This window comes from Enoplosus armatus, chromosome 19, assembly GCF_043641665.1.
Source record: "Enoplosus armatus isolate fEnoArm2 chromosome 19, fEnoArm2.hap1, whole genome shotgun sequence".
In the NCBI taxonomy this organism is placed as follows: Eukaryota; Metazoa; Chordata; class Actinopteri; order Centrarchiformes; family Enoplosidae; genus Enoplosus; species Enoplosus armatus.
Genome location: NC_092198.1, coordinates 9,902,621 through 9,918,982, shown reverse-complemented (window position 1 = coordinate 9,918,982; position 16,362 = coordinate 9,902,621). Strand labels below are relative to the sequence as shown.

General features: G+C 38.6%; 1 protein-coding gene across 4 annotated transcripts; it reads right to left on the bottom strand.

Moving 5' to 3' along the window:
* Window positions 1-39: 39 nt before the first annotated feature.
* tpd52l1 (tpd52 like 1) lies at window positions 40-15,127 on the bottom strand. Of its 4 annotated transcripts, XM_070925501.1 has the most exons (11): window positions 15,014-15,122; window positions 12,653-12,751; window positions 11,140-11,355; window positions 9,040-9,060; window positions 7,318-7,436; window positions 7,017-7,165; window positions 5,484-5,585; window positions 3,842-3,856; window positions 3,194-3,232; window positions 2,741-2,801; window positions 40-1,896 (listed from the first exon to the last, which is right to left on the bottom strand). In XM_070925501.1, exons 1-11 carry the CDS (start codon window positions 15,030-15,032, stop codon window positions 1,774-1,776), a joined length of 963 nt encoding a protein of 320 aa, XP_070781602.1. In that variant the 5' UTR covers window positions 15,033-15,122; the 3' UTR covers window positions 40-1,773. The 4 variants fall into 4 exon arrangements, with proteins under 4 accessions (XP_070781602.1, XP_070781604.1, XP_070781603.1 ...); XM_070925503.1 differs by lacking the exons at window positions 3,842-3,856; window positions 9,040-9,060; window positions 11,140-11,355; XM_070925502.1 differs by lacking the exons at window positions 3,842-3,856; window positions 12,653-12,751; window positions 15,014-15,122 and having other exon boundaries at window positions 11,140-11,341.
* Window positions 15,128-16,362: the final 1,235 nt, after the last annotated feature.

The window sequence follows — 16,362 nt, the reverse complement described above, 5'->3', positions numbered from 1 at the left end:
TTCTAATACTGTGTAATTAGTTGTTTGAGTACAGATGAATATGTTAAACATTATTTTATTTTAATGTCACAGTTTTGTCTTTGGTGTTTCAGAGTTTTAGTACAAGCTTTTGTAAAAGTAAAGGTCTTTTAACTGCTGCCGAGTTCAATTTGATTTCAGAACAATATACAAATGTAAAATATATACTGTAATTAAATTTAACATGCATTAGCAGTTATTCAGTATCAGACCTGACCACCTTTTTCTTGTTACACAAGACCTTTCAGCACTTGGTTGTTGACGTGGATTTGAATAAATACATCTCATGGACAGACTGCATTGAACATGAAATGATCCGGCATCTTCTCTAACCACAGCAAGAAAATTAAAATCACATGAACGACGACATGAGAAAAACAAAACACAAAACAGGCTATATGTTGAAAACAGAAAGTTACTTTGATGGCAAAGTTATGCAGCAGCCAAAGAGACCGCACTCGAACAGTTAAAAGGAAAACATATAATCCCATTTTTCATCTTTTTTCCTCCAGCATTAAACAGGTTAGTTCTGCAGAAGGAAGTTAAAAATCAGATCAGTGCTTGTGTGGCCACAGCAGAGTAAGTGACAACCTGTCTTGGATTTCAGGGTCACATTGCAGTCAAGGATCGTATTACAGCTACAGCGTGATGTTGTTATGCTAATGTTATACTTAGGTGCAACAGTTCAGATGTGTTGGTAGTTTTTTTAATCTCCAGCATCAGACTTCAGATTATGTGTGACCTTGTATTTCTAGGTATACTCCATTGTTATGTTTACATTATTACATTGGGGGAAAAAAACAGTATGGCCCATATTTCACTGCATGTTACAAATACACGGCGTTTCATTTCTTCCTGTAGACTACTTTGTGTTAGAGTGTAAATCTATGTGCCAGTATGAGTATGATCCAGCATTCAAATAGGCCCCAACCCAAACTGTCTGCAGCAGAAAATATGTAAAACAGTCAGCTGGGATTTTCAAAAAGCCCTATGACTGGCTGCATTTGCAAAGTGAGCCCACAAAAGATCTTTTTTACATAAAACAGCAAGATCTTCTGTCTTAGTGTAAAATCATTGATACAACTTGGGTTGTGTTTTAAATGCTTTAGTAAAAAGTACTAGGTAGTTGAAAATGTAACATATTTTCTATTAGACACATTTCTGATAACCTAAAAATGTAGTTTTGTACTTTTGGTATGAAAGTTGTGGTGATGCAGAGTTTTGATGCTGTACCACGTCCAACATGGCTTTTTCCACTTATGTCGAATTTACATAGCAAAAGAAGGAATTCATAACCTCTTGTTTCGTGTGCGAGGAATTCCAGCTGTGATTTGACAGCTGAGTTGTGGCGATGACGGGGGACGTTACATGAGCCAAACCATGAGAGCGACAGGAGAAATACAGACTTTGGTTCTTGGAATCAGCTTATCCTCCTTTCATTTCATTGTTTTTTAACTAAAGGCATGGCTGCTTCTCTCCAACCCCCTCTGATCAACATCTGTGGTTTAACACGGTTTGGAGGGCAGGTGACATTTGTTATCTTCTATCAAGTCTAAGCATTGAGGGTTTCAGGAAATTCCATCCAAGTTTTAGGAAATGTAATCACAAACATGGGATTGTGTGCAAAAGCATCTTGTGATCAAATTAAAGAATTCTGTAACATTTCAGTCAGAGTGTGTTGAGTAGATACGTGCTGCCATGCAGCAGTGATAAGAGTTCCTGGTTTAAGTGCTGCCTCATGGTGTGGCTGCAGCTCTAACACGGCCTCTCGGAGCTGTTCGTCAAGGTGTTGATGGGCGTGTCCTGGGAGCTGGCATTCGCTGCGGAGGAGAGGACTTCCTCAAAGCTGCCTCCGGTCTCTGGACCGCCAACCTTTGTCTGTGAAACATGCAGAAAAAAATCCATCAACATAAAATGTGTGGTCATCGTTGCTGTTGCGCTGCAGAATAGACTCCGGGTGGCAGACTTTTACAAAGACTTCCACTAACAGTGAGCACATAAGAGGATGAAGAGCAATGTTTCTTTTTTTATATATCAAAGCCGAAATATTAACTTTTCAGGAATTTTGTTTTAACATTGACCACTACAGTATGTATCTTTGAGCTTCATGAACTTAACAAGTGTTTTATTTTCTATAGAGGACCTCATTACCATTTATCATTGAAATGATATCAAAACTAAAAGTCATAAAATAGGAGAGAAGTCATCAGTACACACTGTAGGCCCATAAATCAGACTCAGTAGCACAGACAAAGGATGGAAGTGTGCTACTGCTGAGGCTGTGTCAGGATCAGTGTGAATATAAATAACCAACAGGCTGTAAGAGTCAGAGTGTAAGCTAGCAATTACACCCAGATTATAGTGTTCTGTTCTCTCTGCTTCACTGACATCTTGTAACGTTTCAGAGGCAGCGACCTGACCAGTCTCTCTGTGTGGGCTTCACAGCTTACAACTATAGTTTATAACAAAGCAAAGTTCACATGGGATTCATTAGTGTGACTGTCTACATTTCTGGCAAACAGTCAGATTACTTGCAGTTACAGTGTGTTAAATAAGCTTGCTTCTTTGGTACCAGTTTAGAAATATGGAATCGATGCTTTCAAAATACACTCTACATTTCATTTTTAACGCCTTGAAATGAGTGAGATTATTTAGAAGCTCACATATTTAGCTCTTTCATCACTTAATAATGCAAACTCTCTCACAAACACACACTGTTTACCTTGATAGTGGACACTGTATTCTCAACTTTCTCCTCAAAAGACTTGAAGCTGGGAGAGTTTCTGTAAAGAACAGAAAAAGGAACTACTTTGTTATTTTAGAACGATTTGTCTGAAACAATAATATGGGTAAAATCACTGATGTCCTTTTCTGCTAAAATGACTTTATTTACATGAGTTATTTGGTGTAAACACTCAAGGATATATTTTCTACATAATAGTAAGTATTTACTGTAATGGCATACAATGAACTGAGGTAGTAAAACAACAGTATGGGGTGTAAGCAGGTGTCAATACCCTGTGAAAAATTCTCTGGTATCACCGCTCAGCCATTAACTAAATAAATGTCAATGAAAGGGGCACATTAAACATTTACACATAAAATCATACTAAGATTAGAAAAGGAACACATAAATAGACTCTCACACACACAAAAGCAAGCACAGTGTGGTTACCTCATGGCAGGCATGCTCATAGAGTGTCTGATAGAGTAGCTGTCCCCAGAGAGCGTGGTGAGAGAGGAGTTAATGATTAGCAGGTTACACACACACACACACACACACACAAAGCCAGAGTTGAATTAGCCCACAGAGCTAGCAAGAGAAATGATTGTTTTTATGTTTTCTATTGCTATTGTGCTCATTAGTCAGTCCCAGAGCCTCTATCAGAGGATGAAATGGAGAGATAAAGGGTGGGATATCATGTCTATGATATCATAAATGGCTGCAAGTCACAATTGACATCATTCATCTATTCTTCAACCATCTGTTAAATAAAATCAATAATTGATCAGACCAGAAAAAGCCTGCATGGTCTGAAATCTGTCTCCGTCTGCATTAGCTTAGCTTTAGCACTTTCCTGCCTTTAAGGTGTGCAGGACAGTTCATGACACCTTGCTCACATGATTCACTGAGACTATTTATTTTGGCTTAACAGAGACTGAAATCAATTAGCAGCATTGAGTCAACCAGACTCAGCTGACTGTTTGAATCCATACTGTATGTGCTATCAGCTGATCTGAGATCTACTGAGTTAAGACTTGCTGCTTAAGACTCCTTAGTCAGGAACAACTAATGTGACATAATCAATTATGTGGTTCTTACCCTATAGAGTTGGACCTTAGGGAGCATGGAGGAAGAGGGAAAACATTTTAAGATACTTTGACTTATTATCTTTACAATCAGACTGTTTCCAGATTCACGTTGGCAGAACATTTATGTTATTAACAACTTCCCTATGAAAGGTAAACTATTGTCTTCAACTACCTCATTTCTGTTAGAGGAAGTAAACTGGAAGCAAGTGAACAACATCACAGTGGGAACCAGACTGTACTGAACTATCCTTCATCTCACTTGTACACAGACATGCTGACATTACAAACAAAAAAACAATCTTATCCACACTCACACTGAAAGGAAACCCTACATCCATTTATCAAGAGTCGATGATTACTGTACATTTTGTGGCAGAGAAACACTGTGAGTGGAAAATCTGATTTTTAACTGCACAAAAATGACATGTTTCATGTTTATGGCTGATTTGACTGAACTGACTTTTTCAAGGATGAAAATTATCTTTTCAGTCACCAACAGTATATTGGATACTGTATGAAGCTCATGACATGTATTATATCAGATAGATAGCACTTATCCTCTTTAAAGTGATATTTGCATCCATATTTTGGTATAGATACAATGATTCAAAGTGGTATTGGTTGCTCATATAATGAGAATTATTATAGTGAATTACTGATTAATGTAACAAGACACAAGGTGGACAAAAACAAAAATATATATATATATTTATATAAGCAAATCCTGATGTGCTTTATCCCTTCAGAATTCAACCTCAGAGGAAAACAGTTTGAAGATGGTTAAATATTTCTGACTGATAGGACAAAATGACATGCAAGAATACACAACAAAAACAAAACACAAACACCATGAACCACACGAACATACCTCCGAGGGAACAGTAACTCTAGACCAACCATGCTGCAATGACCAAAGATAAAGCATCGTTTTCCTTTCTGCTGTCTCCGTATATGTATACACACGAGTTGAGTTGTATTTAATGGCATTACACAATAACTGTCTTGAGTTACAGTGAACCAACACAAACTGTATGTGGACATGTTGCTGTCCCTCCACTCAGCTTTGTTCCCCGACCTTAGAAAGCTTTTCTGGACACACTCTCAGCACCATGCACTCCCTCTCTCGCACATGAGGGCCCTCAGGCCCACATGAACACATGAATCTGTTCAGTCATACACACAAATGCTCCATTGTATTTCATGCAGACGACTTTCAGTGCCTCAAACTAAGCAACACAGAGTGCAGAGACAGAGAGACAACATAGAGAAAGAAAATGACTGAGGAGGACAGACTTTGCCTTTGGCCCTTCAGCTCCCACAGAAAGCAGCTTAATGTGGATTTTACAATCTCAACTTCCCCCCGAACTGGAGAGAGCAAGAGTCAAAACTGTGCTCTGTGAGCGACGAGGATGGATGAGCAGGAATAAAAACACGTCTGTGAATCGGATAACAGTGCATCAGTGGTGAAAGGGTAGGCTGGGTTACGATAGGTCTGGATATATAAATGTGTTTATGATGGACCTTTATGATGGGCAGACTCATTTCCAATTTCACTACACTATTTGCATGATATATTATCATTAAACACAGACATTGGTAACAGCTGGTTGGCAGGTGAGCAGCAAATGTTACGCTATGACATCATCGTGTACCTCATATCCCCAAACTTCCTGGTGATGGCGCTGCCCAGCGTGCTGAAGGCTGCTGTGGTTCTCTGTCCTGCTGTGGACAGCGTCTCTGATGTCTTCTTATAGCTGAGACGTAAAGAAGGTGCATGCAAAATATGTCATTACTCGTTTTCCTACACACACACACACACACACACACACACACACACACACACACACACACTGAACTCACACTAATGCTTACATTAATACGGTATTCACATGCATACAAATGTATACAGATGCATATGAATGGGACAAACACATAAACATAACACACAAACCAGAGGCAGATAGAACAAATGGGATCATCAAATTAAAGTGTGTTTGGGGGATTTGGCCATTAAGACTATTCACATAAATTCTTACTAATCATCTTAATTATAGGCAATAAAACCCACATAACTTGATAAAAATGATTTGTCATCCTCTTAATTATCACGTACTGTCTTACATCTGGTGGTTCCATTTTAAACAGCCTGGCCTTTCAACCTTCTTCCACTACAAACTTCTTTCCTTCCTGCAAATGATGAATGGTCAACATCACCTTATTGCTCCTGACTGCTCTCTAAAATTACAACCAGGTCATAAATTGGAGCTGTGCTTCTGTGTTGCCCAGTTTCTCTCTGATACTACACCCCTGTGGTCACACTGGTTCATTATACATGAGGACGGCGACTTTGTGTGTAAAGTGATCTTCAGGTTGAAGTGTAACTGGATAAGAAGGGAGGCCTCTCGAGACTATCCCCTTGCTCCTCTCTGTCTCTTGGTGTCTGAGTGAGAGCTCACAGCTGATGCTCTAATGAGGAAATGAGGTTATTCCTCTGCACACTAAAAGGCAAAACTCTTCAAACAAGTCCTATCCTGATTTGGAGGAACATTACAGATGTACTTCACTGCTGATAACGCAGTAGAAATCTGGTTATTTCATCTGAATAATCAGAAAATATTATTGTAATGGCTGTGGGAGAGATGGTTGGATTTGATTGGCATGTACGAGTCAAGAAAATGACCCACAAGATAAAACATCATCATCATTTCCGGTGACTGGACGGCATATGTTCAGCTAATTGAGTAGCCTTTAGCACTTATGTGTTTTAAATCAGGCTTATAATGTCTGTTACAGTGAGCACAACAAAAATAACACACACACACCCACCCACCCACCCACACACACACACACACACACCCACACACACACACACACACACACACACACACACACACACACACACACACACACACACACACACACACACACGCTCTGTAGCCAGAAGCAGAGGATTATGTTTTTTAAATTGGGTTTCTGATATCTGTGTTTATAACAGACACTCGGTGTGCAGGTTTTATGCTGTATTGGCTGTTACAAAACACCTGCTCTTTGAATGTGTGTGTGTTTACTTGTGTGTGCGAGTCATGCAAAGGGCATCTATGTTGACAGCAAACAGAAAAGCCATTCAACACAAACACACACACACAGACTTTCTCCCCTTCACTCGATTAAAGCTGCAAACGTACGCGCTGGAGGTCTGCATGTCGTGCCAGCCTCTGCTGAAGTTGTTTTTGAGCTCGCCCAGAGGAGTGATGCCTAGTTTCTGTCGGAGGTCTGCGTGCTGCTTCTCTTTGGATGACAAGACCTGCCTCAGCGTGCTGATCTCCTCCTCCAGCTGGACAGGTAACAAAAAAAGACTACTATAAAGACTATAAACACAAAAGAGCTACTTTAACAGACACTCGTCCCTTTACGGTCTTTCATACTATCAACACTTCTTGTTCTTTCTAAGCATGTGCTTGAGAACGTGCACATGTGAAAACATACTTTAGCTAATTCTTGCTGAATCTCTTCTCTCTCCTCCTCCGTCATGATGCAGTTGTTTAAGTTGACTTCTGACACCAAATCTTCATCGGCCTCTCTCAACGGCTCAGAGTCCAGAAAACCTGAATGACACACACACACACACACACACACACATACACACACACAAACACACACACACACACACACACACACACACACACACACACACACACACACACACACAGTGAAATGTTAAAACTGTGAAGAAGGAGACACACAAACAGAAAAAAGAGAGAAAGAAAGACAGATCTATGAATGAAAGTACTTATCTGACACAACCAGTTCAACTTTTGAACCGATTACGCTGAAACTGAGCTAACGTAGATAGGCACAATAAAAGATATCTCTTTTAATATATTCATTGATGTGTAAATATTTTAAAATATCTAGTAAGGCACTGTACAACCCATCTGCAGCTGCTCCTGGAATCAAACGTGTCTTTTGTCTTGTTTCTACGGACACACTTATTTTAAGTTGCTTTGGACACATTTATATTGGTGTCAATGAAGAGTTTAAGTATCTTCTGGAGGAAATGCTTCTGACCTTCACTGTTTTGTTTCTCCTACTGAGGATTCCTGTTTTTCTAAAATGTGTCTCAGTCCTTTCGTCTGTTTTGTTGTTTTGTCCGTGTGCTGCAAGCTGTCTGACAGCCTCTATGTCTGAGTCCACATGTCTGTCTGTCTATCTACGTCTCTGTCTGACTATTATGTAATCTGCAGCCTGTAGCGCTCTAATCTGGATTAAGTGACGTGGATTATCTTGCTTTAACTCTACAGACTGCCACACACACACACACACACACACACACACACACACACACACACACACACACACACACACACACACACACACACACACACACACACACAAACAAGATGATGTTTCTGAGGACAGATTGAATTTAAGGTTGCAATACTGGATTTTAGTGGTTTACAGTGCAAATAAATCAGGAGATCTTTTACTTATTAAGTCTTGAACCAAAAATAAACAAACGATGTTTTGCCTTGGCACTTATTCCCAACTGCATGACAGTTTATGAAATCATAGGCATAAATACATATATATTAAAACAGTATATACAAAAAATATTCCCAAAAGGCTTAGAAATTCTGCAAGACAATTTTATATAGAAAACACCTTCTTTCACAGACTTAGAAAACAGTCTTTAGAAGATATTGTCTTTTTCTGCCTCTCACAGAAACACCTTATTATAATACCTGCACACTGTACTTACTTCTGGAAACAGCACTGTGTCTCATACACACAATTACCCAGCCACACCCACACACACACACACACACACACACACACACACACACACACCAGCACACACCTTTTAGATGCTGATAAACCACTACATGCACTTCCAAGAAAAAAGATGCCTCAGATGAGTCTTATATGTGATGCAGCAGAAATACATTGACTAAAACGACTAAAAATAACATGAGAACAACCGATGTACACATTAAAACTGTCTGATTAGCCTTGTATTGTTGCAGGACTTCCCATACTCTTAGAAGGCAAATCAGGACAGACAGTTACAACACAGCACCAGGCAACAGCAGGACGATCGTGTTCACATCACCCGAGAAATGCAAATACATGCAGGTATTTATGTAGTGGACCTGTGAAAGTTTTGCATGAACAGTTTTGACAGAATGGAAATGAAAAGGATTACTGTACCTGCTGTAAGGTGTCCTCTCTCTTAATGTGGGTGCATTATAAGACAGGTGAGGACAGAGTAAGTTTAGTAAAGACTAGCTAAATCCACTGACTAATTTAGTTACTATAACACAGTTCTGTTAACAGTTCAATGCTTTAACATCTACAGTTAAAAGGGACTCAGCAGCACTACATGCAGCAAACACACAGTTTAAACAAGTGCAGCTCACAGCTCTATTCCTGCCTACATCACCAAGCAGCAGGACAATCAGAGTTTTGAAACCCCCGCGGCTCAGATACAAGCTTTTCATGTCTGTCTAAGTGCATGGACAACTCAGTCCCCCAGTCTTTTCTCATGTTCACATAGCCATGAGTCAAAGTGTAAGGAAGAATTTAAATGTGTTCAACCAGTGAAAGTTTGGTATTAATAGAGGGAAGGCAATTACAACTGTTTCATTAACTTAAACATAAAAAACTAAAATGAACTCAAGAGACAGATGCAACCTGCTAAGAACTCACACATCCACAACACAACAACAATCATTTCCACTGAAATTAGTTTTGTTAAGTAATACTCACACTATTAAGGTTTTTCTAAACTTCTTATGATTTTATTCCTTTAAAAAGGTAATGATAAGTGACCATATTGCTGCTAAATTTAGCACACTGGTATTCAAGATAAGTAACATGATGCAAATGTTTCTTTTTAACTAAAGCAGGTTTTCTTTTTAGCTTAGGTTGGTTTCTTTTTTAGCTAGTCCAGTGCTTGCTAAACTTAAAGGAACATATTCAGAACAGGATGTGTCTGTGTGTTTTGGGAGTTTCTCGAAAGAATTGTTTCCGAGAGTCACATGTTTTACAGTCTGTCATGGATGGATACAAAAGGCACAGTGTGAGCCGCTTCTTATATTATCAACACCAATGGATGGTGCAGTGCCATTTTCTACAAAACATGTAGTAGTACAAACACACAAATAGAATTACACAGAAAATGTTTACGCTGGTTTTGAAAGATCGTCTCTGTCATTTGTACTGTGATACACTGCTGTAGCATTGCCAATTCTGTGGAATGTGAAGAATGATGAAACTTATGTGTTAACCATCTCAGTCATGGTTCACTGCATGAAATCGGTTAGATACAAAGTTAAGCTCTAAGCTCTCTACTAAACTGGGGGGTGGATGGGTAAATAAGAGTTTTCAGGTCATGTTACACAGACAACCTTTTAAAGCAATGTGAACTGGCAACTTTGCCAAAAGCTGCTAAATGATTATTTTGGGTTTTTTTCCTTTTAAACACATTTATTATTCTTCACTGATTACGCCATCTACATTGCTTTAAAATGTGGTCATGTACCACCTGTGTAAAGTTTTTGTAGTAGCTAATCATGTTCTAGGGCAGTAACTATATTTTAAGGCAACATTTCACTTTGATTGAACATTTAACATAATGAGTTAATGGTACAGTCATTGAACAGTGAAGTTAGGTGACCCAGAATCTGTAACCACTAGGACCAATAACAATTTCTGTTTTTTCCCATTTCAGGTCTCAACATCAAGTACTGAACCAATTCAATGTACTTAGTTTAGTTGATTTCTGATGTTTTCAAATTTACAGCCAATAATCATAGATTACAACTAGTTTCATACATTTAAGAGAAGGCAAAGCCTGTCGTGCTGCAATGAAACAGACTTTGAAATTAAACTGTGCAACTACTGTGATTTATTAATTCATTCATATATGTTATCTATACAGACATAGAATTCTATTTATATATTTATTTTCTGTTATTTTCTTTTTGTTTCATTTAGGCCCAACATGGTCTATATGTTGGTTTAAAGCCCAATCCACAAAACACTAAATACAGAAAATACTAAATCCTGTTTTACTTATTTATTGGTTGGCCTAAAAGTAGTAAAAGTTTAAAATATCAAGTCTAAAAATACCTGAATCTGCCTATAATATACCCGCAATGTTTTTGGTTCTTTTAATTGTAGCATTCTTTTAATTGAGCTCCCAAAATTACCGGATAAAACACAAAGAACCTCAGTGTCCTGTGGTAAATGTTCAACCAAAGTGACAGATTGTCTATTCTACAGGCTCTAGTCTACAACCCTCTTCACCTGTGCTGTCCAGTTGCATATCCCATGTAGTGGACATGACCCAGTTGTCAGAGTGGGACATGGATGTCTGACCCCACTGATCGTCCCCTGATGGTGACGTTTTGCCCCATTCTGTCAGATTTTTCCCATTTTGAGCAACTGGAGCCAAGTCTTCACCATATGAGCTCCTTTTAACTGGTTCCTCGCCAGAGGGGTAAAACATACCCTGATTCAAACCTGAGCAAAGTTACAGTTCAATACATTTCAGACAGAAAACAGAACATAAATCAGTAAGTTTTTGATTCATGTAATTTTGCAAGCGACGAGTCTTCTTTTAATGATGTTTTAGCTTAACTGATGAGAAAGAAAATACAGTTTCAGATTATGAAACTGGCCTTGAGATTTCAGCATACAGGAAGTTTCTGTTAACAGAACAGAGTGCCACCTGGTCAGTGACTTTTAAAAAGTTTCAGCTCCTGCAATATGCTAATTTTATTCTATGTGGCACTAAAAATCTTATGTTGTTGCATCTTCTTTTTTTAAAACTATCTTCATTATTAGCTATTATTATTTTTGTAGCTGTCTGGTTGAGGGACTCAACCCAAACTGACACAAAGAAAGTATTATTCCAGTATAAAGGGTATTGGTTGCACTGTACTTACATACATACACATTGCATTGAGACGGGGACGTGGGTCTGGCCATATTGATATCTGTTATTCATCTGATAATGTAAGCAAACTTACATTTATTACCTAATGCATCCTACATGTTAATTCATACTTGAAGTCCCTAAACAGTCAAATGATGTGCCAATAAAGGAGTATGAAATATCAAGCTGTATTTATATTCTCTTCTTATGTCTCTCTCTCTCTATCTTCTCTTATGTTTTTAAATGTGTCTCCTAGGGCCCTGGGAAACCATGAAGAAAAATGTTTACAATGCTCTGGCTTTTCATAAACAAAGTGATTGATAGACTAAATATATGGGCAGATTAATTAATAATTAAAATAATACTTTGACCCTGTGTTAAGTCATTCCTAAAGCATTTTTCACATATTCACAATTTTATGGCATTTCCTCCAATATAAAATATTAGATTTTAATAGATAAATAGACAAAATGGCAATCATAACCATATACAGAGAATGAATGACCCATAGTTAACAGATGGAATACAGTTTCTATCTCATTTTTAAATGATATGATCCAAGTCATTTAAATTAAATGTACCCACTCAGACCACACTCACCTGACTATTAACAGTTAAATCAACACTGAATCACATAAGGAAGAAATATGCTGCTGCACTGATCTTATATAAATATTAAGGATACATATAAAGGATATAAATAAACAAACAAACATGCTGCACTTCTTCCAACACCCTACTCAGTGATGTCACTTCAGGTGTTTTGCATTCACAGGCAAAATGCACATGCTTTAACGTCACTTCCTGTAGTGTGTCCTTGTGATTCAGTGTGGATTTACGTGTTTTTTGTTTTTTTATATATCTGGGAGAGTTGAGTCTTACCCTGCTCTCCCTCGTGTGTGGCTGAGTTAACCCATTCCTCTCCAGGACCCATGCTGCCCCAGTCCACCACTGCGTCACTCAGAACACTAGAGTACAACTCTGCAGCAGAGCAAGGCAGCAGGGTGAGAGGAGACAAGAAGACGGGTTATATACACATGCACAAACACACACACACACACACACACACACACACACACACACACACACGTCAACCCTCTTGGGGGACTTGGTGTTTCTCCAGTGTCGTTCCCGGCCCTGTCAGTAACGTGATAATAGCGAGGACTGTTTCGTTACAGGACTTATCTGAGTCTGCATTTTCACAGGAAAAAGGAAGTCTGACTTTTGACCCTTTGTGGCACAGATCTGAAATTCTTGGTGCTGTTTAAACAGGATATACCTGATTCCTGCTATTTAAAAAGCATGCCAGGGAGCAAATATGTGCCACACAGAGTTAACAATGAGATCTTTTGTAACTTTTAAACAATTAAGCAGGAATATCCAGGGTTATTGTGCAATCGAAGGTCTCTGGTTGCTGATGAAATCTCATTACACCGTATTCCAGCACTACTGGAGGAAGTAGACCGGCATGAGGCCAGTGTTATTTCACTAACAATGATTTCCTTTTGGTTTCTCATTTTAATTTGTGGTTAAACCGACATTAAACGAAGAAGAAGAAAAGGTTTGAAGTTTACCTTCACAATGGTTAGAAAGAAACACAACGGTCTGGAAAGATTATTTCAGTGGGACACATTTGGCAGCATGTACCAAAACACTTCTGATGATAAAGCATAATTTTAGCAGATCAAAGCAGGTGATGAGTGACTTTGCGGGCCTTTTTTTCTCATATGATAAACTAGCACTCATTAGACCAATCTGATGTATTTCATAGGCTGTCTGGTTTGCTATTTAATATATGGACGAATATTTAACAAACATACATCTTTCCTCTTCTTTCTTTGTTTCTCGCCCCCCCTTCGTTTTGTCTGGGGTGGAATACCTTTGGTCACAAGACTCCCATTTGGCCTGCTGGTCATGTGGCTATGCTAAATCAGAGGCCTGGGGATGGTCATATGGCTGCAAAATCAATTGAAGATAGACCGGAGGCCAAGTTGCCTGCAGCAACATTACTGTACTGTACTGTATGTAAACCTTTCTTAATCCATTTTTTTAGACCATATCATTTAAATACTCCTTTAAAACACCAAACAGGTGGGCTATGGGAAACCGTTTTTGGGAGACCATATTTCCATTATAAATGCAAATCATCATGTTTATCAGGTTTCATGGAAAATTTAAAGCTTTTCTGGACTCAAAGCCCTGCTGACTCCCAGTTAGCCACAGGTAGGAATGCAATTAACTACCTGTATAAACAAATAGGACCTTCATCCCACTGACTGCAGCAATCTGGGAGTCCTTGCCCTACTTTGATTAGCTCATGTCTCATTTTTATTAAAGTATATTTACCACCTGTACCTAAACGACTGCATGTGAGTAAATTAATTAAGAATTCTGAACAACGGCTGTCACTTTCAATATCACACTCTCTATTAATGCCACACATGGCAGAACAAAATCCATAACCATGAAAGGGTTACATGTCCTTCAAAGCCAGATAAGGCAAAAGAAAATAAGTATCTGGCACTCTTATCACTATAAATACCATTCGCAGTAGACTGTGATAGATAGATAACAGGGCAATTAAACAGATTTTAGAGATCAATAACTGGCACCTTGCTGATCTTCTACAAATGCCAGAAATACCCAAAAGATCACCAGATAGCTTCTGAGCCAGTTAACAGTATCCAGACTTAATTTGGTTTGAAGTTTCCATGATGTCCTGAATAAACAGTAACACAAACCTGCAGCACAGTGGCCAGTTGTATAGCTGTGCTTGTCTGAAGCTTCATGTCTGGATATTTGTTTATGCTTCTTGAACCAGCAGCACTAATGGCACTAGAAATCTCTCCAGAACGAGCTGGCCAGGAAAGCAGCAAATTAACGGAACGTTTTCAAACAAATAAAAAAAATCACAGTATTTTAGAAACATTACTACACAAAAAATGACATATAACAGTTTAACACTCGGCTATAATAAGAGCACACGTAGCAACAGAAAGCAGCCAATAAGGTGTTACTCTTTAAGTTGTCACTTCAAAATTGCAGCTTAAATCACTCTCCCAATATTTCCTGATTTATTCTATTTGCTTTCAGTTCCTTCAACCTCAAAACAGTGGCGTGTGCGGCCAGTGCTGCCTTCATTATCAGATCAACTGAGAGACAACAGAGAGACGACAGAGAGACGCAGCGACTGTTTTTAACTTAATAAAGAGTTGTTTTCGATATTAACCGACACTGACTCACCTTGTTGTCGGGTCTCCATCAGCGACAGCCAGGTGAACTTCCCAAACAACCTCCTGAGACAGCACGAGCGGCACCGGCCGTTAGGTCAGTGTGTATCACTCGGATTTCCTTGGCCGTCACGCGCTAGGCCAGCTCTCAGGCGGAGCTTGGAGCACGAGCCAATGGGCTCGCGCTGTTGTAATTTGCTTAATTTACTTACAGGACATATTTCCTTACAGGAAAAACGACTATTGGACAAAACGACGTACTGTATTTGAATAAAAAACAAAGAATACATAAATAAATCATGTGTTTGTCAGCGGTGGAGGAAGTATTCAGAACTTTAACATAAGTAAAATTAGTAATACTTCAATATAAAAATACCCCATTAGAAGTAAAAGTCCTGAATTCAAAAGCTTACTAAAATAAAATACAAAAGTATTATCATTAAAATGTACTTAACGTATCAAAGTTAAAGGAACTTTAATCTAAATGTAGGGGTGTAAGTTCCCTCTGAACTGTAGTGGAATTGAGGTATAAAGAAGCAGAAAAATAGAAATACTTAAGTAAAGTACAAGTACCTCAAAACTACTTAAGTACAGTATTTGAGTAAATGTACATTTCCCCACAGGTGTGTGTATAAATGTTTCTTTTAAACTTCTTATACAATGTATTTCCTTGTACTGTTGTATGCAAACCTTATTTAACCAAAAAGTAATATGAACTAATGTGGTAATATCGTCTCTGTCACTGACTATGCCTGTAATACACTGCACTGACATAGTTCAGTTTAAAAAGGTGATTGGGATTTGCCTCCTGCAGTGCACTCATGACCCCTGCTGACATAAAACTGTAGTCACAACTGTGGATGACGTAACAGACCGATCCACAGACAGTCTGACCAACAGACAGACACTCATACAAGTTGTAAAGTAGACTGTCTGTGAGAGAGAAATATTAACAAACCTGTCAACAAAAAGATGGGCAAATGGTCTAGTATAATATATTAATATCAAATGAATCAAACCATGACATTTCAGCATTTGACCCAGTTTAGTTTATTCTTCATCAGACCCTTAGATGAAAACAATATTTGTGCCTGGCTAAGTGAGCAATAATAATACCAGCAGACATTTTTGACAGTGGCAGCAGGTGGAAGAAACTGTTCTTGGTGCAAACAAGGAGCACAGCAATCAAGTTCAAGACAGTTCTTTGAATAGAAATACCCTTGAAAACAAAGTGGTGTATAGACGTAAAATGTTGCCATATTCCATTAAGTTCGCATGTCTAGATGAGGAAAACCCATCCTGATAATACGCCATTTACTGCTAATATCCACAGGCCTCCTGAGTTGAAATTAACCTATGATG